General features: G+C 42.8%; 1 protein-coding gene across 1 annotated transcript in view; it reads right to left on the bottom strand.

The window, feature by feature from the left end:
- Positions 1-3,083: 3,083 nt before the first annotated feature.
- Tmem182 (transmembrane protein 182) overlaps positions 3,084-26,036 on the bottom strand; it is a 44,845-nt gene continuing 21,892 nt past the window's right edge. The window contains exons 4-5 of the mRNA XM_048352470.1: positions 20,720-20,857; positions 3,084-5,240 (exon numbers count right to left, since the gene is read on the bottom strand). Coding sequence (XP_048208427.1) covers positions 5,020-5,240; positions 20,720-20,857 — 359 coding nt within the window. The 3' untranslated portion in view covers positions 3,084-5,019. The remainder of the gene's footprint in view (positions 5,241-20,719; positions 20,858-26,036) is intronic.

Here is a 26,036-nt window from a genome sequence, read left to right as displayed (position 1 = left end):
ATGTATGAACACAGGCTAATTTAACTTTCTATTTAGCATTTCGTTACGACATTTGCTTTCTTTTTTTTTTCAGGAAAAACATCCCTTGTATTTTTGGAAGGCAATATAATCCCTCGAGTTCTTATAGAGTCTGTGTATAGGTTATACTAAAATAAGAAGCAACGAGCATTATTTTTTGCACAGCATTACTATTTGGAATATCTCGTCTAAATAACTATTTACGTAGGGAGTTCTAATGCTAATACTATTCACAAGCATATGTATTTTTTCACTGTGACAGTCTCTCTTTTTTTTTTTAGAAATAGTGAAAAAAAATCCTTCAAAAAGAAATTAAAGAATTGTCACAGAAAAAAGAACTGTCCTACACTTTCAATGACTTATGTCCCAATAACTCTTGGGCTATCAGAAGAATAAGAATATTGAAATCTTTGCTGTGTTTTATTCCAGCAAGGCCTGGCCCTGCTCACTGATGTAGAGGATCTCAGCATCGTGTCCTCCATCACAATCACTGCAACGCCAGCGAGGACTGTTCCTGCCATTTGTGTGCCAGACATTGTCACGCTATGCTAGCCAAAGATCATTCTAAACTGGCTATGATAATGATGCAAATAAGTGTGCATGTAGTTATTAAAAAATTGCATGTATTCCTAATTTATGTAAGATAGGCCAAATTATCTAGACAATGTATATGGATGGAATTATTAGACTGACCACATGATTCTTTATATTCTGAGGCAGATCATTTCCCAAAACTCGATCTTCCAGGAGTTTCTTTTAAAAATGCAGCATTAGAATTGAGCTCATCAGCCAGGTGCCGGGGAGTTCCACCTGTCATCTCAGGATGCGGAGATCTGAGGAGTGCAGTTCAAATCCATCCCGGGCAGAAAAGTCTGAGAGACTCTAGTTACCCAACAAAAGGTCAGTAAATCAGTGTGGCCCAAGTGGTAAAGCAGCAGCCTCGAGCAAAGAAAGCAACAGAGTACGACTGAGTACACAGGACAACAACAAAAAATCGGGTCTTCAGTTACAGATATATTATTTTCCCAAGCACATGTGGCCCCAATAAGAAGTTCACAGACAACGCTATGGGGTAACGTGAAACCTAAAAGCCAGAGTACCTCTCCCAGAATGGTTCCATTGTCCTTTTGGAGCTTTCTGGAATGCATACACCCACACTAGTCTTTCATGTCCTGAAGATGAAGTTCCTCACACTTACCTGAGCTAGGCAGCACAGAATCTCTGCATGCTGGCTGAACATTTTAGCACTTCTAAGATAAAGTCTTCCTACATTCTCGTTGGAATTTTCCCACTTACATTTGATCAGTACTGACAAAATACCTCCATATTTTTAATTCATTCAGGCCAGCAATAAAAATCTTTTCCATTTCATCTATTTATTTCTGAAGCTCCCATTTCTAATAGAGCCCCACTGAGATCAAATCTGGCTTTTGATTTTGCCCATTAATATATGCTTTCCATGGAATCCAGTGCCATCATTTTTTCCTTGTGTCTAACTAATTTTATTTGAGTCTTATGTTTGCCTCTGACATTCTCAGTCCTATTCGGAGCCCAATTTGTTAACTTTCATGGAAAGAGAAATCAAATTATAGTGGAGTTGAATAAATCATTAGTTGGGTAAATATAAGCAAGCACAACGATATCACTATCCTTCAAGAGAAATTATGTTTTAAAATGACTTAGTACATATATGCTAATTCATCCCATTCAGATTCCCTCTTTCTACTCAAATATATCATCGCAATGCCCAGATTTCTCTTTCTAACACACACACACACACACACACACACACACACTTGCTCATGTTGAAAACAGTTAAATTATGATAGATTAACAGATAGATAAATCAATAAATAATTACCAAATTCTCTACCATACTCCTTTTTATGTAGAATTGATACTAAAATGTAATAGCTGTTTTATAAATTATATGAAGTGATCACTAAGAGCAGGTTTGATAGTATCTTTTTCTTTTTTTTTTTTAGATAGCCTACCCATGTGAACACTTAAGTTGAACAATATCACTGTTTGCTGTATAGTTTCTCCAGCCAGTGCTAATGCATAGGCCTCCTGACTACCAGCTACTGACCTAGAGATTAATTCCAATATGGAAAGATCACAGCATTCCCTGTTGTCCCAACATTGTTCATTCATTATTTTTGGAAGTATCAGAAGAAAGAAGAAGGAAGGAAAGAAAGAAACAGAAAGGAAGAAAGAAAGGAGGGAAAGAAGGAAGGAAGGAAGGAAGGAAGGAAGGAAGGAAGGGAGGGAGGGAGGGAAGAAAGGAAGGCGGGAAGGAAGGGAGGGAGGGAGGGAGAGAGAAAGGAAAAGAAGGATGGAAGGAAGAAAGAAAAAAGGAAGAGGAAAGAGAGGAAGGAAGGAAGGAAGGAAGGAAGGAAGGAAGGAAGGAAGGAAGGCAGGAAGGAAGGAAGGAAGGAAGGAAAGAAGGGAGGGAGGGAGGGAGGGAAGGAAAAAGGGAGGGAGGGAGTTAATTGTCAATTTGAACTTTATGATGCAAATAGACATTGTTGCAGAAGATGACAGCATTTAGCTAGAAGGCTTCTGAAAATGAATAAATATACCCCAAAAGAGAAGGTGGGAAAAAAATGAGGGAGGAAGTAAGAAATTTGACAAGAAATGTACTCACTATCTTACGTATGTAACTGTAACCCCTCTATGTCACCTTAACAATAAAATTAAATTTACAAAAAAGAATTAAATGTGGCATAAATATTTGGAAACATAGTGTCCCATTAGGAGGCTTTTACAACAGACCACTATAGATCTCTCCCCTTGTCAAGAATAGTTACACAGTGACATGCAAACACATCTCGCCATCATTCCTTCCACTCAGTATGTCAGTGAACAAATGCATTTGGAAATGAGTGTGGCTAAGGCATCACAACTCCAAAAGACTCCTAAAGTGTGGCACTTTGTAATGTGTTACACACACACAGACACACAGACACAGACACACACACACACCAGCTATTCCGCCAATTGCCTAATGATAAGTAGATAGTAGCCACAGAAATGTATTAGAAAATGAGAGTAACCATCTGAAATTTATAAATATTCAAACCTTTACTAAAAGCAGCTTGCATGTGAAATTTAAATGGCATACAGTACTCTGGGAAAAGGTTCCATTCCAAAGTTCTAGGGAAAAGAATTGTATGTTCAGATGACATGAACTAATCAAATCTTTCTAAGCATCGTCTGGAAAACTTAATGGCATGCCATAACTTAATATCACAGTCAATATGCATAACAGAACCCCATCATTATTTCTCTGATAAGCCAGCCAAAATAAAACCAAAGAAGTAACTGAAGCAATATAAAAATGAAACAGGAGAAGACAAAAGGAAAAAAAAAACAAAACCCGAAAAATCATACTTATGCTGTCACTGAAATGACTTGGCTTAAGCCAGTTCGACCCAGGAACTTTTAAAGAATTGTTGTTATTGTTGTTGTTGTTGTTGTATTTACAGACAAGTCCCAGCTGTCGCGAAGCTGTCCTTGTGGCTCTGGATGGAGCCGAAGCCTTTGCTTCGGTGGAAACGAGGCTCGGTGACCAAGTGCCGCATGCGCAGTGAGCGCTTAGGCAGCATCTCCAGTGCGGCCACAGATGGGCAGGAAGGAGATGTCCATCTCTCCCGCAGCCCTGTCCAGCGGTCACCGCCATGCCGCCTCCCCAACAGCTGCTGAACGAAGCTCGGAGCCCGCAACAAAGGTCACAGGCTGTGCATTTCTCTGTTCCGGCACTCACACCAGACTCCTCCATGATAGAAGCTTCCAGAAGGCAAAAATACCCCCTAGGTTTCTCAGATGGGGTTGATTTCCATCCACATTCCTACCAAAGGAAGAGCTTTGATTGGTACAAATGTCTGCCTTACTGCATAATGAAGTAGTATATTTTCTCACAAAACCTTCCCTTCCACCATGTTAAAGGAAATTGTGGATCTGTACGTGTTACTATATCTATTGCAAAGATGAAGAAATTGAGAGACAATAATTAAGGAAATCAAATGATCAGAAGAGCTGGAAAGATAAAATCTGGGGGAGAAGTTAATATCTCATAGTCTTTTCTAAAGCAAGACTGTTATCATCTCCACATGAAAGTATCTGGAAAGTTTATAGCTGGGGAACGTACACCTAAAGCACATTTCATCGATAAATTTCCACGTGCTGAAAGGCTCTGCAATATGATTTTTAAATGGGAATTTTAAAATATCAAATAGAATTATGTGCTAAGCCGTGGTGGTTGGATTTTACATATTTTAAACCACATTACATTACATAATTAACCTGCTTTGAGTTCATATAACTCAAACCGGCCCTAGGTATCATTTGGGGTATAGATTTGCTCCTTGTAAAGATAGATTAAAGATCAAGCAAGCACACAAAATTAAAAGAATAAAATTAGATGTCCAAGCCTCTGTAGTCCAGATGCTTGAGTAAGTGCACACCTTTTGTGTGTGGTGGCTCCTTCTATGTTGTGGCTTCTAATTCACTACTGTTGTCTATTTTTAAGCATTGGATCATTTAACTCAAGGAAGTCAGTCAATTTGTATGTAGATTCCCATGTGAGTAGAGGAAAAAAATGAAATAAATTCAGACATTTGTTTTCTAGTCTTCCTTACTCTCCATTAAAAAAAATAACACCAACTTATCACAAGTACTGGATGTCAAGTAGGAGACTTTAAGCCAAATCTTGATTTGTTCCATCTTAGGGTTTTCTATGAAGTCCATCCTCCACAAGCAAGACGTTCATTACCTACCTGTTCCCTGGGAAACTAGGTCCTCACTAGCATTTACTTACGACAGCAATGTTGTACACCTGCTAGCACCTTCTTATCAGAGGGAAGCAGAAGTGAAATGCCTCATCCCAAATGGTAATTCATCAATCAATTTGGCGTTGAGAGTTCTAACACAAAATGAATAAGACAAGGAGTATGCCGTGTTTTCAAATCTACCATGAAAATATTGGTGGTCACAGACCGCTTAGTGATGTGACTGGATATGGTGTCCGATGACTAGAAATAGTAACCCAGCTAAAAGAGAGAAAAATATCCCCGCTGGAGCCAGAAAAAACGACCAGCCGTAGAGCACAGAGGGCGTGAACTCCCAGCATTCTTTCATTTTCGTGGCTTTGTAGCTTTCCATGTCCGCCACCGCCTGGACCCAGATGACATACAGCATCACCACCAGGGAGAACAGGACACCTGGGAAGGAACAAAGACCTTTAGTCCTTCTCCGGCATTACCCCAAAGCTGCTGCCCACATCCAATTCCCTCCTCAAGTTAAGCTCTATGCAAACAGCCCTCGTCCAAACAATTTCCTCAGTACAGCCTTCATTGCCTGCTTAGTAAACACTTCACTTTCATTTATTTAGGCGTTCTTAAATTTTTTCTTAGTTTTAATTAGCATACACAAAACGTTTCCTGTTCACAATCCCACAGGTGGAGACTTGAAAGCATTTTGAGGAAACACATCAGCATGACAACAGCAGCCACCGTTGATATGCATTTATGGGGGGCTTCCTGTGTACCCGGGATTGTGTTGAGTATTTGTGATTGTAAGAGTCAAAGGACTGAGCATGGTAGTACATGCTTATAGTCCCAGCTACTCAGGAGTTAGAGATCTGGAGGAATTTATCTAGAGGTTATCTTGCAAAAGAAATCTAGCAAGACTTCATTGTAGTAAACAAGCAAGGCATAGTGGTAAGCACCTGTGCTGCTGTCTATATAGGAAGTGTGGGAAGGAAGATCATAGTGCAAGGCCAAATTAAACAGATCTTATTCAAATAATGACTAAAGGAAAATGGCTTGAGCATGGTACAAATGGTAGAACACCTGTCTACCAAGTTTGAAGTCTTGAGTTCAAATCCCAGTACTGCTGAAAAAAGAAAAAGAAAATGAAAGAGCCCATCCTCTGCAAACCTTACATTCTAGTACTGTTTTTACTAGATGCTTAGTTCAAGGTGAGACTTGAACATATTTTTGCTTTTAATACCTACAATAAACTAGTGAAAAAGTCACCTCTGGATATTCTTTTCTTTTTTTCTTTTTTCTTTTTCTTTTTTTGCCAATCCTGGGGCTTGAACTCAGAGCCCGAGCATTGTCCCTGGCTTCTTTTTGGTCAAGGCTAATACTCTACCACTTGAGCCACAGCGCCACTTCCGGCTTTTCTGTTTATGTGGTGCTGAGGAATCGAACGCAGGGCTTCCTGCAAGCTAGGCAAGCACTCTACCACTAAGCCAAATCCCCAGCCCCCACCTCTGGGTTTTTTTTTTTTTATGTACATGACCACACCTAGACAGATTGCCATTATATTATGCCAAGCCATTATAATCCAGCTAACTACAGCTACAATTAAATGTGGTCCTGAAAGCAGAATTAAAGTGAGCATTGCATGAAGTCAAAGGTGAAGCACACATGATTCTCTAAAAGTAAAATAGAGCTTGGCACAGTGGCTCACACGTCTAGTCCCAGCTACTCAGGAGGCTAAGATTGCAGGACCATAGTTCAAAACTATGCTGGCCGGAAAAAAAATATGAAAGGTTCTATCTCCAATTAGCCATCAAAAACGCTGACTGGAGATGTGGCTCAAGTTGTAGAACACTAGCCAAGCAAGGAAGAGTCCTTTAGTTCAAACTCCAGTACCAGCAATGATGATAATGATGATGATAACATAAAAATGAAACTAACACAGATATCACGCCATGTTCAAGCATATGGAAATATTATGAAAGAACCAGGAATGGGGAATAATGATAAGAAGAGTCTGGGGACTATAAAGCCATAGGTTTGAGATCAGGAGCCTTACTAAGAGAAAAGAACGGAGAGAAGGAGGACAGGAAGGAAAGGAGGGAGGGAGCAGAGGTGAGAAGGGAGGGAGAAAGGAAGAAATGAATGAGAGAGGGATGAAAGAAAGACAACATTATTAACTCACGAACAAGTATCTAAAATCTACCAGCTCCGAAACCACTGTTGGAATTCTGAGAGTGGGAAACACATGGCCCTAACAAGTGATATGACAGAAAAGTTTTGTGAATCCTAAAATTTGAGAATAGCTTTAGCATACATATATATATATACATCCTATGATATATATATATCATAAAAATGACCTGCTATACCCTGCACCTGTGCTTTGAGTGGCAGAGTGCAGAGAAATATTCCTGCTGGCCCACAAGTAAGTAACAACCCCTACACACACACACACACACACACACACACACACACACACACACACACACGCAAAGGATTCCCATTGGCCCTGAAGAAAAATATACCGAGGGCACACTCTATGCATCCCAAAGTCCAATATAAACACGCCGAGAATTAGAAACGTGCCGAGAAGTATCCTTGTCGTTGACCCTGGAGTTGAGCCATTAGGTATTGCTGTGTTCAGCTTCCTGCCGCCATCGCAAAACACCTGAGCTAAACGAACTACAAAGAGGAAATGATTATTGCGGATCCCAGTTTCAGGGGTTTCAGTCCACGGGTGCCTGGCCCTGGGACTGTGGAGCCTGTGAGGAGACAGCACATGTTAAGGGCAGTGCATGGTGGAGGAAAGGGTCGGACTCATGGAAGTCAGCAGAATAAGGGGGAGGGAGAAGACAGAGACACAGAGACAGAGACAGAGAAAAAGGCAGACAGAGAGATGGGGGGGGGAGTTTCAAAGGCATATCTCCAATGAGCTCAATTCCTTCTGCTTGGCTCTCTCTTCAAAGGGTTCCACCATCTACTCCCAGGGCTACAGGCTGGCTGGCCAAGAAGACAGCCTTTAACGGACCCCTGTGAAGGACCCTCACTGCAGGTCCACACTCTAGCCAGTTTACCATTTCCATCCTATAATGGCTAGTGCATTGAAGCATTAGTGCAACTCTGCCACAAAGACCGGAGAAGGAAGCTTTTGGAGAGAAAAGAGCATCTTCCGAGAGCCCAGTCATAGATCACACCTAACAAGTTAATTGTGCGCCTACTCTACAGAGGGCACCCCCACCCGGGGCCTGCAATTTCGTAAAGAATCCTGGGAGGCAGACACAAATGATCAGAGCTCACACCGTCCCATCATCAGAATGCCAGAATTTGCTGCTGCGATGCTTTGCTAACAAGAAGCATCCTTCAGGCTGTGGTGTGTAATGTAAATGCAAACAGTGCCACAGGCAGAACAGTGAAGCCACTGAGCAAGAACCACATTCCTGAGAAAGAGGAACGCCATGGCGGGCGAGCAAACCCCATACTTCCAAAGCTGTACTTCAGCTTTTTGACAACAATATGGCTATGCCATGTGCTGTCTAGCAGCTCCGTGCCTTCCAGTACAATTTCTCAGCCAATATATAGACAGTGTTCCCTGAGAATGGAAAGGCCTGGCTTAAACATTTGCATAATAGCTTTCGCCTCCTGCAAACACCTTGCAAACCTTGGTGGTGTTTGTTGATAGGGTTGTTATCTTCCTTGCATCGTGTGAATCTCAGGCTTTCAGATTTTTCTATGAAAACAGGAAATTGCCTTTATGGAAAACCAGTGGCCTTATATGAATCTTTTCAAAAGCTGCAAAGCCCATTAGGGAACTTGAGTGGTTTAAACAGTGTCTTGTAGGTAACAAAGTAGGTGATTGTTAGAAAGGAAAAATTTAACTAATGCTTAAAACATCACTGTTATTTGAAGAACTAGATTGTGAAAGGATTGAAGTCATGGCTTTCACAATTATCTCTGATTGTTCACTAATTAAAGACACAGACCATTAAAACTGTATCAAATCAGTTTATGATTGTAAAATAATTGTAAAACAATCAGTACCTCCCTACCCGTGAAATTGTAAGAGTGTGTGTGTGTGAAAGAGAGAGAGAGAGAGAGAGAGAGAGAAAGAGAGAGAGACAGGAGGGGGGAAGGAGAGGGAGAGGGAGAATGGAAGAAAGGCAGAGAGGCAGAGACAGACGGAAGGAAAATGAGCTAACAAACATGAGGAAAGTATTTACAAGTGCCAATGGTTTAACTGAGAAAGTAGCAAGGTAACTTCTTGAACCGGCACAAAGTCTGTGAGCAAGTGAAGATGCCAGAGTCTGGAGGTTGTTACCTATTACATCCACACTGATCAAACCAATAAGTGCATTGATATTCATTGGAATTGTATATCTCATCACTAGAATACTGAGTTACAAATTGGAAAAGGATTAACAGTTTCACGGAGCCCTATGACACTCAACTAGAATGGAATGTATCAGTTCAGGATGATAATTACTAGACAGTTGGGTCATGGATACAGGCACACATAGATGTGCATAGAGATGTTTACAGAGCGAGGAATAAGCAAAGACATAGCACTGACACCATGGCTCATGCTTGTAATAGAGATTTGAACCTGGCCAGGGCAGAAAAGTCCATGAAATTCTATTCTCCAAGGAACTAACAAAATCCTGGAGGGAGCTCATGCCTCGAGTGGTAGAAGGCCAGCCTTGATAAAAAGAAAACTAAAACCAAGCAAGAGTGTGAGACCTTGAGTTCAATCCCAGTATGAGAAGACAAACAAAAAATGTGAACAAAGGAAAAAAATAAGAGAGAAATTATTTTTACCTGGAGTTCTGGTATACTAGAAACAGGGTAGGACTGCTCAAGAACTTTACAAAGAACATTCATTTGGGGATTCAGAAGACGAGAATGTGGTCCGCAGGAGAGACTTGCCTCTAAGGTCGCCCTTGTAGCTGGTGGAATATCTCAGATGAGGGCAGGTGACATCTTCAAACATCATGCAGCCGGGAAAATAGTCTGTGGATTTTTTTTCTTTTTCTTTTTATTGTCCAGCTGATGTACAGAGGGCTTACAGCTTCATACATGAGGTAGTGAGTACATTTCTTATCAAATTTATTACCCTCTCCCTCATTTTTCTCCCACCTTCTCTCCTCCCCAATTCCTCCCCTCCAGTTGTACAATTAGTTTCCAACATATTGTATGTGTGGCTGTTGCATTGATTTTCCTTTTACCCTTTGTCTCACCATTTTGATGTTCCCCTTCCCTTCCCTAATTCAGGCAAACATATATACAATACCCAAGGTATCAAAACCAAATTCAGTGGCAATAGGGGCTAAAACATAGGAAAGATAAACAAAAGAAATAATTTCACCTAGTACATTAAAAATAACAACAACAACGATGAACCACTTATTTCCATACCTTGGAGTTCATTTCACTTAGCATCATTTTATATGGTCATATGAACATAACTATTGAGCTATTGTGATCATCCGCTAGAACTATCCTAGACATATATTAATGTTTACCAATAAGGGAAATCATAGAGTCTATGTTTCTTTGGGTCTGGTTCACTTCACTGAGGATTTTTTTCTAATGGCTAAAAATATTGTAGGTTTGTTGTTTCCTGGTCTCATTCTTTTAATCAATGAATGCTTTACATAAAGGAAAATGTACAGATTTCAGCTATACTAATAAATGAACTTTGTGTAGCCGCAAGCAATTAAGAATAGAATGTAGCCATGAACTGATGGCTCACACCTGTAATCCTAGCTACTCAGGGGGCTGAGATCTGAGGATCATGGTTTGAAGCCAGCCAGGGCACAGAAGTTGCCTTGAGATTATTATCTCCAATTAACCACTCAGAAAATGCAAATGGAGCTGCCGCTCAAAGTGGTAAAGCATTAGCCTTGAGCAAAGAGAGCTCGGGGAGAGTGCCCAGGCCCTGAGTTCAAACCCTACAACAGAAGGAGGAGGAGGAGGAGGAGGAGGAGGAGGAGGAGGAGGAGGAGGAGGAGGAGGAGGAGGAGGAGGAGGAGGAGGAGGAGGAGGAGGAGGAGGAGGAGGTATTCCATCCTCAGTGAGGTTGTTCATGTGTCTTTCACACCTCACTTGGCCCTCCCTAAACATCTCTTACTACAGCTTAGTTTTATCCTTAGAACTTCATGTAAATAAAATGAGCTAGACAAAAGGCGCAGCGGGGAGGGATGGGTAAGAATGTTGAAAGAGATAACACTGGTCAAGATACATTGTATGTACAATCTGCTTTGTTAAATGGAAACTCGGTTGTAGGACTACTTAAGGATAATTTTAAACATTTAAATAAATAATAAAAGAGAAAGAAAGGAAAAAAAGTGAGCTAGACCACTGGCTGTTTCCATATATTTTCCTCAGCATAACCTCTCAGAGTTTTGTGGTGTTATAGATCCCTCATTCTGCGGGCTAAGCCAATATTCCATTGTGTAAGGGTACCCCAATTTGTTTATTCATTCATCTACTGATGAACATTTGAAAAGTGTTGGAATATCATAAACTAAACTACTATAAATATATTTCTTTGTGATGTTCTAACATATACATAGAGTTTTGAGATGGTGAATAGGCTTTTCTTGGCCAATTGGCTTTGAAAAATATAGCAATACGATCTTTTATAGAACACGATGGTATGGCAAACTGGCAAATGGTGCTGGGTTTTACAGTCCCACATGAGAGAGACCTGACATGAACCGACTGAAGGTCTTCCCCTTCTCCCTCATCCCAGAACCTCAGCAGTCCTGTGGCCTCCAACTGAGAACACACTCTTTGAAATAGACAAAGTCAGAAAACTAGTTTGACTTTTCTTCCTCCAATTTCTTTTTTTTGTGTGTGTGTTTTTTTTTGTTTGTTTTTTGACAGCCATTCAAAAATGCTTGCTGAACAATGAGGCTTCCTGGGAATATTCTTATCTACGTTTCTTCATCTTTTTGAACATTTTTCATTCTGGATTGTTATTCAACCATCCACACACATTTTATGATGCTTCATTGTAACACAAATGCCTATGGACCGCACAGGAATCCGGACCTAGGAGCCAAAATACCACTTGACCATGTGTTCCCTGCCTCCTTTGGAAAGACTAATGTCCTTCTGATGTTTCAGGAGCATGTCTAGGCTTGCAGGGTTAAGGAAATTTTTTTCTTTTCTCTCTCTCTCTCTCTCTCTCTCTCTCTCTCATGTTCCATTTGGATATCGTAATATCATCATGAGCCGTACAAAATTATTAATCAAGGCAGATGGACCTCAGGCAACCTACGAGAAGCATTGTGTTTCTCTTCTGTCAGATACCAAATTCAATGGGTCTCGTAGGCCCACAGCTCCATGGTCCCCACCCCTGACGGAGGGTCAGACATCGCCGTGATGGAAAAGGAGCTGACTGGGAGGACTCCTGGGTGGCTAAGGCTCCCCCTGGAATGGACTCACAGTGGTTCTCCATGCTGTCAATGTGGGCGGGGGTCCACGAGGAGGATTGGATGGCACCCTCCCAGGGACACTTCAGGTGAGAGCTGGTAAATAACATCCTAACGTCAAGCCCCAGGATCTGTCCCTTCAGTTACCCATAAGGCAACTGTATAAAATGGAAAAGTCCAGACATAAAATAATACACACATTGTGAGTAAATTTTATAAATGGTATAGTGTGATGATAATCCTATTTTCTTGGTAGTTATTTCCATGCTTAACGTATAAACTAAATTTTATTACAGACACAGAGAGAGAGAGAGAGAGAGTCACTATAAGGTTCAGCCCCCAGATCCAAGCACACTGTCTGAGGATAAGACAATACTAGACATGAGGTATCCAAAGTATTAAAGATAACCATTTTTAACTGCCTGGCTATTCACAACCCTGTTTCCACATGCCTTAACCAGGAACAGCAAACACTGGAGACTCTGAGTTCTTATTTGGTTTCACAAGTCCTATATCTATGCACCACGCCAAGGGAGGAAACTCGAGGACTCACGCATCCAAGCTCCCCTGCGCTCACAACCCTCGCCCGGGTGCCACGTCCACCTAGCTACACCTGTGGTCACGTGGGTCTGCGGCCACCCGCCCGGCTGCCTCTGCACATGCGCGGACTTGCCCTCGTCCTGTAATGTGCTTTCAAAGAAATTTCACTCATCAAAAATTGCCACAATGTTGTTGTTGTTTTTTTTTAAAATGGGAAAATAAAGCAGCTGTTCTTAAGAATGATCTAGATGGAGTCTTACAGTACGTCGTTCTTCCTTACATGAGCACACTACTGTTTTCTCTTATAATGAAATCGCACACTTGTAAAGTCTCACACTTTTCAGAAATTGTAAAACAACTAATGCATGGCAGCCAGCACTCTTGACTTATTCCTGTTTTACATTTTCTCAGACTTATTTTTCTGATTTCTCCCCTAGTTTTCTGAGGAAATCGTATTTTATAATGTGGATATTGTACCGTGCTTGCACATTTCGGGTTTCCCAGCATTGATTGCTGCAACACTCGGTCACACTACTCTTCAAATACTTTTCAAATTCTCATTTTTCAGGGTGCCTATTGGTACCTGGTCAAGAAGCCCTACATGGTGTGTGCTGGATTTCCCAAAGACTTCAGACATAATTAGCTTCACTTAGTAACTTTGAGAATGAAACACTGATGGAGTCATTCTCCATGGATAAATACATCGGAGCACTTTCAAGAAAGTTTGAACAGAGAATCATCAGGAGGGTTTTGCGCTCACTACAATTAGAATTTAAATGTAAAAAAAAAAATCAGGATTTCACTTAATGCCTAGGAAGTAGTTGCTAACAATTACTGATTTTCAAAATGTGATTGAAACGCACGAATCTGGGTTCTGACTGCCCTGCTCAAATCTCGCCTCCAAAGGTTTAGTGACTAAGAAGTTGTCCTCTTTGCTGAGTGTATTTCTGCTACCTCCTTCTCAGTTTCTCCATGGGTAAAACAGAGATCCTCCAAGTGGTCCTGTTGGAAAGCAGTCACGAAGCAAGGCTCAGCATTTCACACCGTGCTTGGAGCATGTCGATACTTAAAAGGCATTGCCTACTTTCATTGTTGCTGCTATTATTAATGTCAGTGTTTGGTATGAGCCCCAGCTAATAGCTAGCAAATGTGACTCTGGACTCTTCTAAAGCATCCGAGACCCTCAAGTGACTTGGCTATGTCAGGACTGGCCAAGAAGCAAAAGTATCAACCAGCCAGAGGTTGCGGGGGCCTTTCAGTTCGGCTTCCAGCTCTGAGACTTACCAGAACCTTCCACAAGGTGGCACCAGACAGCCCACAGGCCCAACGTTGAAGATGAAGAAAAGATAAATCAAGACTTGGGCTTATTCACATAAGGGTCAGTTTTTTGCTCTTAGTGTCCAGTGAAGCAAACTTCTCATGCTTCCTCTGTAGCCCTTTCGTTATAGGAAGTAAATGTTCTTTCTAAAATAGACTTTTGGTTTAAGTCAATGTGGTCATTCAGGTCAGTCTGTAATGTGATTTGTATTTTTCTTTCTGTTAAGCAACTGTACAGGTAAAACGTCTCACATAAACTACCAAAATTAGTGGACAGAGCAATCAACATTCCTCCACATGTGGCACTAGTTATTTCTGAGCAACATAATTTGGGGAGTGGGAGAGGTGTGGGGTGAAGGAGAGGATGTGCAATGAGAAGAAATACCTTGTATTGAGTAAAGAGTAGGTGCTTTGGCACGCCCACCTTGAATAAGGAGACTAAAGCATATGGGAACTCAGTTCTTCTGTCCATGACGGTGAAACCTGACTCTAGGTCAGCTACATGTTTACTGGGATAGCAATAATTTCATTTTTATGTATCTGAAAACACACTTACATAAGTGAAGATTACTTATCCAGCCTCATAGTATGCTGTGTTGAGGAAAAGGAAACCCTTTCACTCTAGTTCTCAGAACGGCAATGGATTTTCTCCAGAGGATCTTGAGTATGTATACATAGGGTTACAAATTCCAATTTAATGTTCAAGGTTTTCCAGAAAACCATCATCATCACCATCATTGTCTTTTATTTTTACTGGTTCTGAGGTTTGAATTCAGGGCCTCCTGCTTGTTTGGCTGGCACTCTATCCTTGAGCTACACCTACAACCTGAACTTTCACTGGATATTTTGGAAATGGATTCCAGTGAATGTTTTGGCTGGCCTCAAACCATGATCTTCTAGATCTCATCCTCCTCAGAAGCTGAGAATATAGACACGAGCCTTGGTTGTATGGCTTCTACTGAAGTTGTTCTTAAGCTAGCTTGTTGATCTCTAGAGACATGTGGGGAAGATTAATAGCACGACTTAATAGGGATTTGCAAGAGACAGGCAGGACTAGGGACTCTATGGCAGCCACGAGTGCCTATAGAAAAACGACTGTGTCTCCTCTCCTCTTCCCCCTCGCTCCCTGATTGAGGTGTTTCAGGGTTATAAGGCCGAGTTTGTACTAAGCCTCTGGAATTCATCCCTGTGAGTACACCATTAAAAGAGATCCCGAATGCCTGAGACACAACTATTATTCGAAAAAACAACATGTATGGCATGATAAAAGAGTGAGAGGACAAACTCCCACAGAACAAGCTGAGAAAGAAAAGTAATAACATTTTAAAATATTTCACAAATTATAAACTACTCGGCTTTTTCTTATTCCATGTTAAGCAAGGCCGACTTACTCTCGTACTTGGTGTTTGTATGAAATATTAGAACAGAGATATTATAAAACCTACTTCAGCCTGGACATGGTGGCTCCTGCCTGGAATCCTAGCTGCGCAGGAGACTGAGATCTGAGGATCATGGTATAAAGTCATCCCAGGAAGACTTTGTGTCATTCCAGTTATCGCCCATTAATTCCAAACAGCCAGAACTGGAGGTGTGACTCAAGGGTAGAGTGCCAGTCTTGATTGAAAAAAAAAATAAACCATCATGGGAGGGTGTGGCACCTAGCTCAAGCCTCAATACCAGCGAGAGAGACAGACAGAGACAGACAGACAGAAGACAGAGAGAGTCGGGGAAGAAAGGAAGGAAGGAAGGGAAGGAAGGAATGAAGGAAGGAAGGGGAAAGGGAAAGGAGGGAGGGAGAGAGGCAGGAAGACAATGGACATTAAAATTTGAAGGGAAACCTTCCACACTGTAATAGAAATGGTAACAGAATCGTTTTCTAGACCAATCCCCATCTATGACAACTGCAGGCATGACACGTCCTCCAGAGTGTGGTCCTTTCAAAAGAAGCAAATGGATAACAGTGGCCTTCAAAGACCCTGCTCAGGAAGCAGCCGAAGACGCCAAGAACGCCTTTCTATAGTTCATCAAACGAGGTCACTAATCCTACGACAAGGAGCACACTGAGCAGGTGGCATGTCAGGAGCAAGCAGGTTTTCTCAGGGACTTCTTTCCACTACCATCCTCCTACACAACACGGCTCTGAGTGAAATATAAGACCTGGGCTTTCTGAACAATTCTGTTTCCTTTTGGGAAGTTGGGCTTCTGATTTCTCCCAGATGCCTACAGTTTGCACACGAGGAAAGACAGTGTGACCTTAGCTGTTCTCCCCAAACAAAGGCCCCTATTGCTCGTCAGTGGTAGCGACTGTTTGTCACCTGAGCTGGTACCAGACAGACACAGGCAGCAGGTGCAGCAGAAACACAGGGACCTGCAAGGCCGTCAGCGAGTCTCTCCTAATCCCGTGCAGCTCTGGGTCTCTCGCTGCCTCCTCAGAATCCTCTCCTGCTTTCTCTATGGCCCCGTTCTGGTTTGTAGGAGAAAGGAGCGAGGCACAAACTGAGCACCTCTTGTGAGCCTTGTCTCCAGCCTCAGTCAAAAGAAGAGGAATCCCTGGCGGAACCCCATTGGTTCCTGAGCGCCATTTCCTCTCAGATTGTGGGGACTCCCTTATATTACGTGGCCATTACTGTAGCCCTTTTACTGTGTGTGGAAACGAAGACAACTTCTTAGTGAGCGATTGCAGTGTTCCTCGGCCTGCTGAGAGAAACAAAAAGCCACAAGCCCTGCTTGTTTCCATCTTCCTGGCTGACAATGGGATGAGTTTGTATTCCCTTAGCGTGGCCTGGCTTTGCCTACACTCCCTTTCAAGGAGTGTTTGCTTCACTCCCCATTTGCACAGCAAGCTTTTCAGAGCAGGAGGGACCAAGGGTGAGCCTACAAGGCTGGCTTGCAAGAGCAAGGATTTACACAATTCATGGCAACATACTCCTCTCGTGTCCCTGGTGAGGAAAGACCGCCCAGGAAACAGTTATCCTGGGGGTAAAAGCATCCCATAGGGGCACAATATGGGATAGCACAAACAGTCAAAGGCAGGAAGCAAACCAAGTGTCTGCTCTACCTCCATTAGCATCCACAGGACAGGCTTACAGGGCAAAGATAGTCTCACTTGCAAGAATCCTTCTTGTAGCAGGAAGAGGGGCCTGTGACTCATCCCGTGACTAACAAAGTGCTCAACACAAGAGGCCAACAAGGGACTTGGCTGAGACCCAGAAGTCCTTCTGGCTCATTCCTCTTAAGTGAGAGACTCCGCTCATCCTGCTAGTTGGCCCACCAACGCAGCAGCCACCCCAGCCTACCCTGTAAGTCAAGGAGATGTCAATCATAACCACGAAAGTGTTTGTATCCTGGTGTGCTGGTAAAAATCGGGGCTTCCGGTTTCAAGGGCTTCTCCCTCGGCATCTTAGAATGCCCCATTGCTTCCTGAACGTGCCCTTGGGTTATTCATTGAAACAGAGCACTAGCAGGGTGCTTGTTGCTTCATGCTGACAGTGGGATCCATTTCCACAGCACTTGTCCCTGGAACCCAAATGTTTGGATGGCCAAGCTTTCGCATTCTAACACCACCTGCCGCTTTCCTATCCCCCCCAGGGTCTTATAAGGGTCGACACCTGTCTTCTGCAAAACAACACATGTCGATGCCTTTGTATCAGATTTCTCCATAAGGCCACATTCAAGTGAATCACAACCCTTGTTTAGGCTTGTCCCGGGGCAGGGTGACTCACTGAAGCAGAGGCTTCAGGTTGCAGTGTCCTGACAGTTACCATGCACTCTGTCTAGAGCTGACCCTCCTCAGGAAATACATCATCTCGCCTTTCTGAAGATGGATCTTCTTCCCACGTGAGAGGTGTGGTCACACCTGTCCTCCATGCCTGGTTCTGTGTCTGTGGGCACAGCCTGGAGAAAACCACAGACCCACCCTTTGTTTCCAGCTGACAGCTGTAAGGTCCTTCGACCCGAGTATGGAACGCCCCAGACTTCAGCTGATGCCAAGGACTGTTCTCTGGAGCACATGCCCCAGAATGGTGGTGGGGATTTGGTTGTGCCTTTCTCTAAGATTCTTCTGTCCAAATAAAGTGTCCAGTCCTGTGTGTGCCACCAATGAAGCAGCCACGCACCCTGAGTGTAGGCTGCAGTTCCTAACTGCCCAGCAGAACGGCACAGAGAAAGGAGACTCACTCGGGAAGGCATTGGACAAGGCAAGCTTAAAGAGGAAGAGACTGGGATGGTTGGCATTTCATTTTGACAATACAAAATTTAAGCAAAGAAAGCATTAGAAATTCAACTCAATAATTCGGCACTTGACTACATGTATGGTTGTGTAGTAAACAGTATAAGAGAAACCTGGCTAAGCCAGGAGCTGGTGACTCACTGTAGTAATCCTATCTACTTGGGAAGTTGAGATTGGGAGGCCTTGAAGGTAGACAAGGCAGGAAAGTCTGCAAGACTATCTCAGTGAAAGGATCTGGGTGTGGTTATGGCTGGAAGTGAAAAAGAGGAGGGTTCAGTCTAGGCAGGAAGTGAGATCTCTTAAAAATCGCCAGTGTGGCTGGGTACTGGTGGCTCACTCCTGTAATCCTAGCTACTCGGGAGGCTGTGTTCTAAGGATCCCAGTTGGAAGCTAGCCTGGGCAGGAAATCCACGAGAGTCTAATCTCCAGTGAAACACCAGAAAGCTAGAAGTAGAGCTATGGTTCAAAATAGTAAAAGCGTTTGCCTTTAGCATGAAGGCTAAGGGAGTGCACGGATCCCAAGTTCAAGGCCAGGACCAGCCCACCCACACACAAAATAGCCTGTGCAGTAAAGGGTACTGGAAGTATGGCTCAGTGGTAGAACGCCTGCCTAGCAAGCATGATGTCCTGAGTTCAATCCCCAGGAGCTCCAAACAACAAAACAAAAACACCACTGGTTGACAAGTCTAAAATAAAACAAAATCCTCCATATTTTCCATGTCTTCCTGTAGGATAACATGTAAATACCCACCTTCAACTTCAAAAGGCCAAACGGTCAAGCTCTGTTATCTGGGATTGTTCATAATTGTTGTCAGGTTTGAAAACATTTCTCTGTCCCTGAGTGTTCAATTTTAATCCTGATTTACTGGCTTGCAAACTGCTTGTATTGCATGGTAGAAATTACAGTTGGACAGTCATCCTTATCCCTGAACACATGGCTTTCCTTGTTTCAGGCATTTTGTCTCATGCAGTAAGGTTCTCCTTCAGCTCTGTGCACTCCTTCTTGCTTCAGATCAGATGCCTGGCTGGTCCCAAGCCTTCTCCTACATGGGAGGCCTATGGCAAACAGCTATCGATGTAGAACAGACATTTGCTCTGGCCTTTCTACCCCCATCTACCTCCTACTGAAAGCGCCCTCCTAATGGTGCTTCGAAACAAGCCCCTCCTCCAGGCTGCGAAGTTCCTCCCTGGCCCCTGAGGGAGGGTGGTGAGGGAGAGGGTGTACATTCAACCCGTACAAGCCACAAATCCACAAGATTTTCTCAGGACTGAGCACGACATAGTTATGCCACCAAACTACTTTCCTATCAAACTAAGATCGTCTTCACAGGAATCGGAAAGACAAGCTGGGAAGCTGACTGAAATACGTACAGCTTTTAAACAGAAGATGAGCCTATTTACAGAATGTACATAAACCACAATTAAAGAAAACTAAACTGTGAGGATGGAGAAAAGGTTGTTTTAACCTATGAAACATAAGCTGGAAAGATATGCGTACCAAAAATGTCATGGAGGGCTGGGGATATAGCCTAGCGGCAAGAGTGCCTGCCTCGGATACACGAGGCCCTAGGTTCAATTCCCCAGCACCACATATACAGAAAACGGCCAGAAGCGGCGTTGTGGCTCAAGTGGCAGAGTGCTAGCCTTGAGCGGGAAGAAGCCAGGGACAGTGCTCAGGCCCTGAGTCCAAGGCCCAGGACTGGCAAAAAAAAAAAAAAAAAAAATGTCATGGAGCCGGGTGCCGGTGGTTCATGCCTATAATCATAGCTACTCAGGAGGCTGAGATCTGAGGATTATGGTTCAAAGCTAGCTGGGGCAGGGAAGTCTGTGAGACTCTTATCTCCAATGACCCACCAGAGAACTGGAAGTGGATCTGTGGCACAAAGTGGTAGAGCGCTAGCCTTGAGGGAAACAGAAAAATAAAAGAGCTCAGGGTCAGTGCCCAGGACCCGAGTTCAAGCCCCATGACCAGGGGGAAAAAAGAGGGGTGGGGATCGTGGTGTTCCTTTTTACAATACAGGAAAAACAGTCGCCCTTATCTTGGTACTTTAGGAGAGATATGGTATCACCCTTTTAAGACAGGAAAGTCATAGTACACGAGAGCAAAAACCCTTACAGACCTCAGCACAAGCTAGTGGAAGAACTGTCCCCCTTCTGAGCCTCAGTGCTCTTAGCCATATAACAATGATGCAAGGATGGGCATGGGATGGGTAGGTATGTTAGCTCCTGGAACTGGAAAGTCTCAGATGAGGGTTGGACATGGAGTGAGTATGCAAGAGTTGTTATTATTATATATAAACAGTCATCATTACTATCACAGGAAGGCTGAAAGCTAAACCTCAGTCTGGAAGTGCAAGGAAGGAAGGAATGGCGAGAACTCCAGCCGGGAGCCAGCGCACCTGCTGCATACCTACCCGCAGCGATGTAGGAACCGCCCCCGGCTTTGTAAAGGAAGTGGCTGGCGAAGGGGGCCGCACAGATGATCAGGAAGCTCGCAGTCAGGACAGCCACCACGCCCAGCAGCATCAGGACGGCCCAGAAGCCCCGGTAAACTGGACACCGCGGGAGAAAAGGAGGGAAGGAAGACACAAGGTGAGCTTGTGGACACAGCAGCGTGCACACAGCAAGTCTCTTTGCTGTCCATTTCCCTCACGCACTTCCAGAGGGCCCTCCAGGCAAAGGGTCCTGAGTGGGCTCCCACCATTGTGGCCAGATGGGTCACTCCCCTAACCTGCACGCTCTGAATCTGCAAGATGCCAGGGGCAGTCATTTCTGTGACCGCATTTTCCAGGTTAGAAATGGAACCAGTGAGGTGCTGTTCAGTCAGCCAGGTCACGTAGAAGTGTTGAGGACCAAATGTACAAAGACATCATTTGTAAGCGGTGCCTCACATTGTCTGCTAAGATGAGATTTATACAAGAGCAAACCTTTGACAAATGATAATGATCAGCCCAGTCTCCTAAACATAAAGGACTCCTATTCAGACCACTATGTACCTGGAAAACTCTGCAAATTAATACAAAGTAAACCAAAGTGTGTGTGTGTGTGTGTGTGTGTGTGTGTGTGTGTGTGTGTGTATGCCAGTCTTGGATCTTGAGCTCCGGACCTAGGCACTGTCCCTGAGCTTCTTTTGCTCAAAGCTAGTGCTCTACTAGTTGAACCACTGCTCCATTTCTAGCTTTATCCATTGGTTGATTGATTGATTTAGGTGCTTAGAGTATCACAGGCTTTCTTGCTCAGGCTGGCATTGAATCATGATCTTCAGGTCTCAGCCTCCTGAGTAGCTAGGGTGATAGCATGGATCACCAGCTCCTGGCAAGCTAAATCATTTTTTTAAAGTTCATACAGCTATGCTTTTCAAGCAAATCTGAAATTTTAACATCAGACATAATTAAGGAATACTACTTTCTGTTAGTAGTTAGACCCAAAAATTGTCAAAATGGGTGATGCATGAGTTTACTAGTCAAGGATATGCAAGGCTGAGTGAATGAATGTAGCCGGTGATCAACGAATTGTGTGTCTGTGATTTCTAATAATCAAATGAAAAAGAATTCTAATGATCATTTTTGAGCTGGATACTCACCAGTCTGTTAAAAAAAATCATTTCCCTAAAACTAAAATGCTAAAAGTCTGTTGGTCTAAATGGGGCAAACTCAGGGAAGCATATTAGATAAATTAAAACTTCTAGAAATATGAAAACTTTAACTGTAAAGAATTATATTTTCTCAACAGGTCTAGCTAAGAGAAAATATGCCAGTTGACTGGATCTTAGAGCAAAGGAGAGGGGGAGAGAGATCTGCGATGAAGCATCCTCAGAGGAGAGGGAAGGCTACAACTTTGGTGTGGGTAACTGTGTCCTGAGACAGGAACCAAAGCAACTAAACCCCACATGCCGGTGAGGTCAAAGCTCTCAGGTCTTCTGTGTTAGGAAGGGTTCTGCATCTGAATTCATGCCCAACAAGGAACAGGGTGGTGAACGAGTAGGATTGTCACTTCAAACTCACAGGTTCACTGTCTGAGGTTGTAACCAAACCCAGACAGAAAATATTGGGGAAAATGTATGTATTACGAGCACTTATTGACATTTTTCTATCATTATACCCCAAACAATAACTAAATAATGTCATACTAGGATAATAACTAATTATATAACATTCAGTATAATACATCATGCAAGGGTGATTTAAAGCATAGGAGAATGTCCATAGGTTCGTATGCAAATGCTATGCACTTTACATAAGGGTCTTCCACATCCATGGCTTCTATTGTCTCCTAGAATCCAGTTGTCAGTAGATGCAGAGGAAAAATCACATTGGCAATTTTGAGTGTGTAAAATGAGAATGTCCAAATATTCATCATCCCAAGCCTGCCAGAGTTTATTAAATAACTGATAGCTCTCACATTTTCTCTCCTTCCTTCCTCCCTCCCTCCCTCCCTTCTCCCTCCCTCCCTCCCTCCCTTCCTCTCTTCCTTCCTTCCTTCCTTCCTTCCTTCCTTCCTTCCTTCCTTCCTTCCTTCCTTCTTTCCTCCTTTCTTTCCTTCCTTTCTGACTCAAAAAAAAAACAACAAAAGTAATCTTTATTTTACAAACAGTAAACGATTTTCTCTTTTTATAATTTTCCCTTACCTCTTGCTGTCTTGTTGGCTTCCATGTAACTACATGGAATTATGTCACAGAACAAAAGGCCCAGACTTTAAGAAAATTCAATATTTTTGAACAGAGGAACTGGGAAAGGGGTCTTTAAAGCCAGAGGTGTAAAGGAAACCTCACTGAGGAGAGAGCCTGAAAAGACTCTCTGAGTTAATGTAGAACTTACCTCTGAAAGGAGAACAGAACAGAAAAGTCAACTGTTACAATAAGACAATATTCTCCAGAGAATTTTAAGAGTATACACCCTGACAATGTAATATTCAAAAACATATATAGGAAACAGAGTAGGATTCCTTTATGTACCAAAACCCAAAAAATCTGATCTACTCTCAAAGGAGGAAGAAAGTAGCAAATATCCCAAAGATGATTCATTTTGTGAATTATTGGGTAGAGCTTCAAGAAACTATGAGAAGCATTTTTCATGAATGGAGATGAACACTCTAGAAATGAAAAGAAAGCAATAGAGAAAATCTTAATGAGAAACAATCTATAACAAAATAAAAATTTAAAATTTAAATTAAATTTGTAGAATTAAAAAATACAGCACCTGAATTCTAACAATCCATGACATGGGCTCCTTAATATAATGGGAATGACAAAAGAAAGAGTAAATGGCCTTGGAAATAGAATAATAGAAACTATCCAATATGAAGAACACAATGTTGGAAATGCAGAAGAAAAGAATTGAGCTCCAGAGACTTGTGGAACAATATCAAATATTCTCATATTTGCATCATTGCAGTCTCTAAAACATATTCTAGAAGAATAACAATCACATCTACCCAGCTTCTTAATTAGGAGAGATGGAGACCAAAGATATTAGAGCCTGATTAAGAATCCAAAGACCTTCAGACCAAAAATGTTGCATCTAGTTATATCTTAGAGATAGAAAAGTAAAATGAAGGCACTTGCAAGAGAGAATTGCACAAGTGACACAAAGGATTTTGTTCTACAATAAGTGCATTTTTGCTTGGCGGTTGTGGCTCAGCCTGTAATTCTACCTACTCAGGAGGCTGAGACCTGTGGATTGAGGTTCAAAGCCAGCCCAGGCATTAAAGTCTTCAACATTTCATTTTCAACGAACCAGGAAAAATCCAGAAGTGGAAGCTAGCAGTGCAATCAAGTTCATTGCAGCCTTGCTTACCGTAGCCAAGATATGGAATCAGCCTAGATGCCCCTGGATGGATGAATGAATGGAGAACATGTGGCATATAATTCTACTCCTCCATCAGAAAGAATGATAGTGGATAATTCATAAGGAAATGGAAAGACTTGAAAAAAATTTATATTAAGTGAAATATGCCAGACCCAGAGAAACAGTGGTGGCAAGGATTCCCTCATCTGGAGGAGCTAAAATGTGCCTATAAATCTGTAAGTAAACAAGATGGAGGCCCTGCTTAACTCATGTTGTGGTTCTGAAAGATGCTGGTTTCTAAGTTAGCAAGTAGCATGTTTTATACAGGATCCCAGTAGAGATAAATTGAGATGACACAACATAGTAAACTCTTAAATGTATTTGTTGTGATGATGATGATGATGATGATTATTATTATTACTATACTTTGTAATGAAATGTTTTGAGCCACAGCTCCCCTTCTGGTTTTTGAGTGGTTAATTGTGTTGTATCCAAGTCACCAAAGTGGGACTCTAACCCACTGTCAGACTCTAACTCACAACAGCTGGTGGGACTCTAACCCACCGCCAGATTGGCGGTAGGACTCTAACCCACTCTGAAAGCTGTTTTATCCCAATTTCAAAGGAAATTCCAAGACAGTCAGTTAACCAAACTGCATGGTGTCTACACTCCACCATTCAGGGAGCAAAATGCTGCCTCAAACTTCAGCAAAGCTGAGTGTTTAAGGGCAAAAACTACAAGTACCACACTCAGGTGTTAGTTAGGCAAAGCAAGCAAGCAGACATACAGAAGTAGAACTGGCAGTCAGTGACTACAAACAGCAATTACAAATCCTTAAACTCCAGTAAGCAAAGCAATCAAAGCAATGTCATTTAGGCAAGCAAAATATTTTCTCTTTGTTCCATTCTTGGTTCTGGGTGTGACCGGTATTTACCTATTTAACGTCTTGAATAACCTTAAAATCTCTCTTTCTGGCACTCCCCCCAAAACAGGGGGCTCCCTTACACCTTTCACTTGGTTCTCACATTCCCAACTCTTCTTTTGGGGACCTGCCGAATCATTGGCAGGTTTATTGCTCCTCCTGAATGAGAGGCTGATAGAGGTGCTGGACTGGAGGACCATGAGCTTTACTGCCTGTACACACACACACACACACACACACTAGTGCAAAAAAGATCTTTAAATGGACAAAAATGACATTGAGCCAAACATTTTTAGTGGCAGTAATATGTTTGCCAATCTTACTTTTGCAGATGACCAAGATTTAAAACAATGACTTTTGCTGGGTCTCATGTTTCCGGGCTTGCTAGCGTTAGCAAGGCAATTTGGCATGTCAAATCCTTTTCTGCTGAAGAAAGCCGGGTGAGGGTCCCCTGAAGCTTAACTCTGCCCACCCAGCACTAGACTCCGGTCTTTAGAGCATTTTACATATCAACCGGCCCTTTAAATGTCTTCAGTTGGAATAAGGGCCATTACCTGAAGCTGATCTTTCAGCCCACCAGACGGCCTGAATGTCTTTTGCCAGTTGTAGCCAGGACCATTTTACAACCTCAATTTGTTCACTTTAGCTGGTTGTTCAAACAGTGTCCCCAGCTGCCTGCATACTCCCAACTGCCTCCTTGCAGAAGGGGATACAGCACGCAGCAGGCTCTGATTTCCCCCATAGACATAAGACCAAACACATTAAGAGACTCAAGATTAAGACAGGGCTGGGGATATAGCCTAGTGGCAAGAGTGCCTGCCTCGGATACACGAGGCCCTAGGTTCGATTCCCCAGCACCACATATGCAGAAAACGGCCAGAAGCGGCGCTGTGGCTCAAGTGGCGGAGTGCTAGCCTTGAGCGGGAAGAAGCCAGGGACAGTGCTCAGGCCCGGAGTCCAAGGCCCAGGACTGGCCAAAAAAAAAAAAAAAGATTAAGACAAACACGGAAAAAATACAAAAGC

The sequence above is a fragment of the Perognathus longimembris genome, chromosome 8, assembly GCF_023159225.1.
Source record: "Perognathus longimembris pacificus isolate PPM17 chromosome 8, ASM2315922v1, whole genome shotgun sequence".
Taxonomy (NCBI): domain Eukaryota; kingdom Metazoa; phylum Chordata; class Mammalia; order Rodentia; family Heteromyidae; genus Perognathus; species Perognathus longimembris.
The sequence above is the reverse complement of the archived record's forward strand: the minus strand, read 5'-3'. Positions and strand labels throughout refer to the sequence as shown.